The following is a 1,210-nucleotide window of genomic DNA, read 5'->3' on the forward strand; positions in this document are numbered from 1 at the left end:
ATTCACCAGTAACGCCTGTGCAACTGATCAGTCGGCCAATGAGAGAATCTATCGTGGTAACTGATGATTACTTCACCACTCCGCTGACAAGCAGATGCTTTACGCGACGCACCCGAGATTCGACGCTGACGACTGGAACCGTTGAGAGATATGTGACTCCTCGCAGTCATTTGTCACGCAGCCCATCGCTTCGCTCCCCGTCGAGCATGTCAATGATGAGTAGTAGTACTGTCGTTCGACGCTGCAAGTCAGCTGCAGAGCCAGCACCGAGCCAAACGAACCTCTCAGCATACGAGGGTAGGTTCATTACTCAACAGGATATGCTGAAGAGCACGCAGGAGTTCCAGGATGAACTGGATAGAAGGCTCGACATGGAAAAAAGAGAGACAATTGCAACCGCGCGGACGAGTATCGAGGAGGGATGCTCAGAGCACACCTTGCCCCCACTGTATTAGTAGGATGCATCACCTCGAACCAAGGACACTGCTTGCCTGAAGAGTTGCGACGCATGCTAGTTTGCGAGAGTGGTCATCACGAATACGAAACGAGACCGAATATATGTTTGATAATCCCGGGACTCGCGAGGCACGGAAAGGGGTTGCAAGCAAGGTAATAAGAGTCAACTGATCAGAACGGCATGAATTCGGCGTGAACGTACGCTGCTATTGGCTTTTGAATTCAATAGGAGACAATTAGAATACGGAAGCCATCAATGCACAAGCAAGACATGTCAAAAGAAGTTGTGATCAATTTGCTTGCTACAAGTCAGAGTCATCAGTCATGTACTGTCCGGCCATTCTCCTGAAGTCGCCAGCTCTCGTATTGTGGCTATCCAAGCAAAACCTGCTGGAACTGCTGCGGCTCAAGATGCTGGGCCAACACAGCTCGCAGCACCGCTCTGCTCCGTGCAATCTCTGGCACGACATGCTCGACGGGCTGCAGGTTGGCGCGCAGACTCTCCATATGACTGCCCAGGCGGGCACCAATACCCTCGAGACCGGGCATATCAATGTCCTGGAACAAACCCTGCGGCGGCGCATCAGCCACGTGAAGTGTCCTGTCGGCGGGACGCGACTCGACGACAGCGGGCTTGCCCCGCTCGTCAGGCACGAGGGGGTGTGCCTTGCGCGCATCCTCGCGGAGGCGGCGAATCTCGGAGCGGGCATTCGTTTCTAGGACCTCGAGCTCAGCGTACTCCTTCTCGAGGGCG

The 1,210-nt window shown here is 54.3% G+C and overlaps 1 protein-coding gene across 1 annotated transcript in view; it reads right to left on the bottom strand.

Annotated features, from left to right (window-relative positions):
* Positions 1-828: 828 nt before the first annotated feature.
* Positions 829-1,210, bottom strand: part of VDBG_05314 (predicted protein) — a gene marked incomplete at both ends in the record, with an annotated part of 2,057 nt that continues 1,675 nt past the window's right edge. Inside the window, one exon of the mRNA XM_003004155.1 lies at positions 829-1,152. Within this exon, the coding sequence (XP_003004201.1) occupies positions 829-1,152 (324 nt within the window). The remainder of the gene's footprint in view (positions 1,153-1,210) is intronic.

The sequence above is a fragment of the Verticillium alfalfae genome, genomic scaffold, assembly GCF_000150825.1.
Source record: "Verticillium alfalfae VaMs.102 supercont1.6 genomic scaffold, whole genome shotgun sequence".
Classification (NCBI taxonomy): Eukaryota; Fungi; Ascomycota; class Sordariomycetes; order Glomerellales; family Plectosphaerellaceae; genus Verticillium; species Verticillium alfalfae.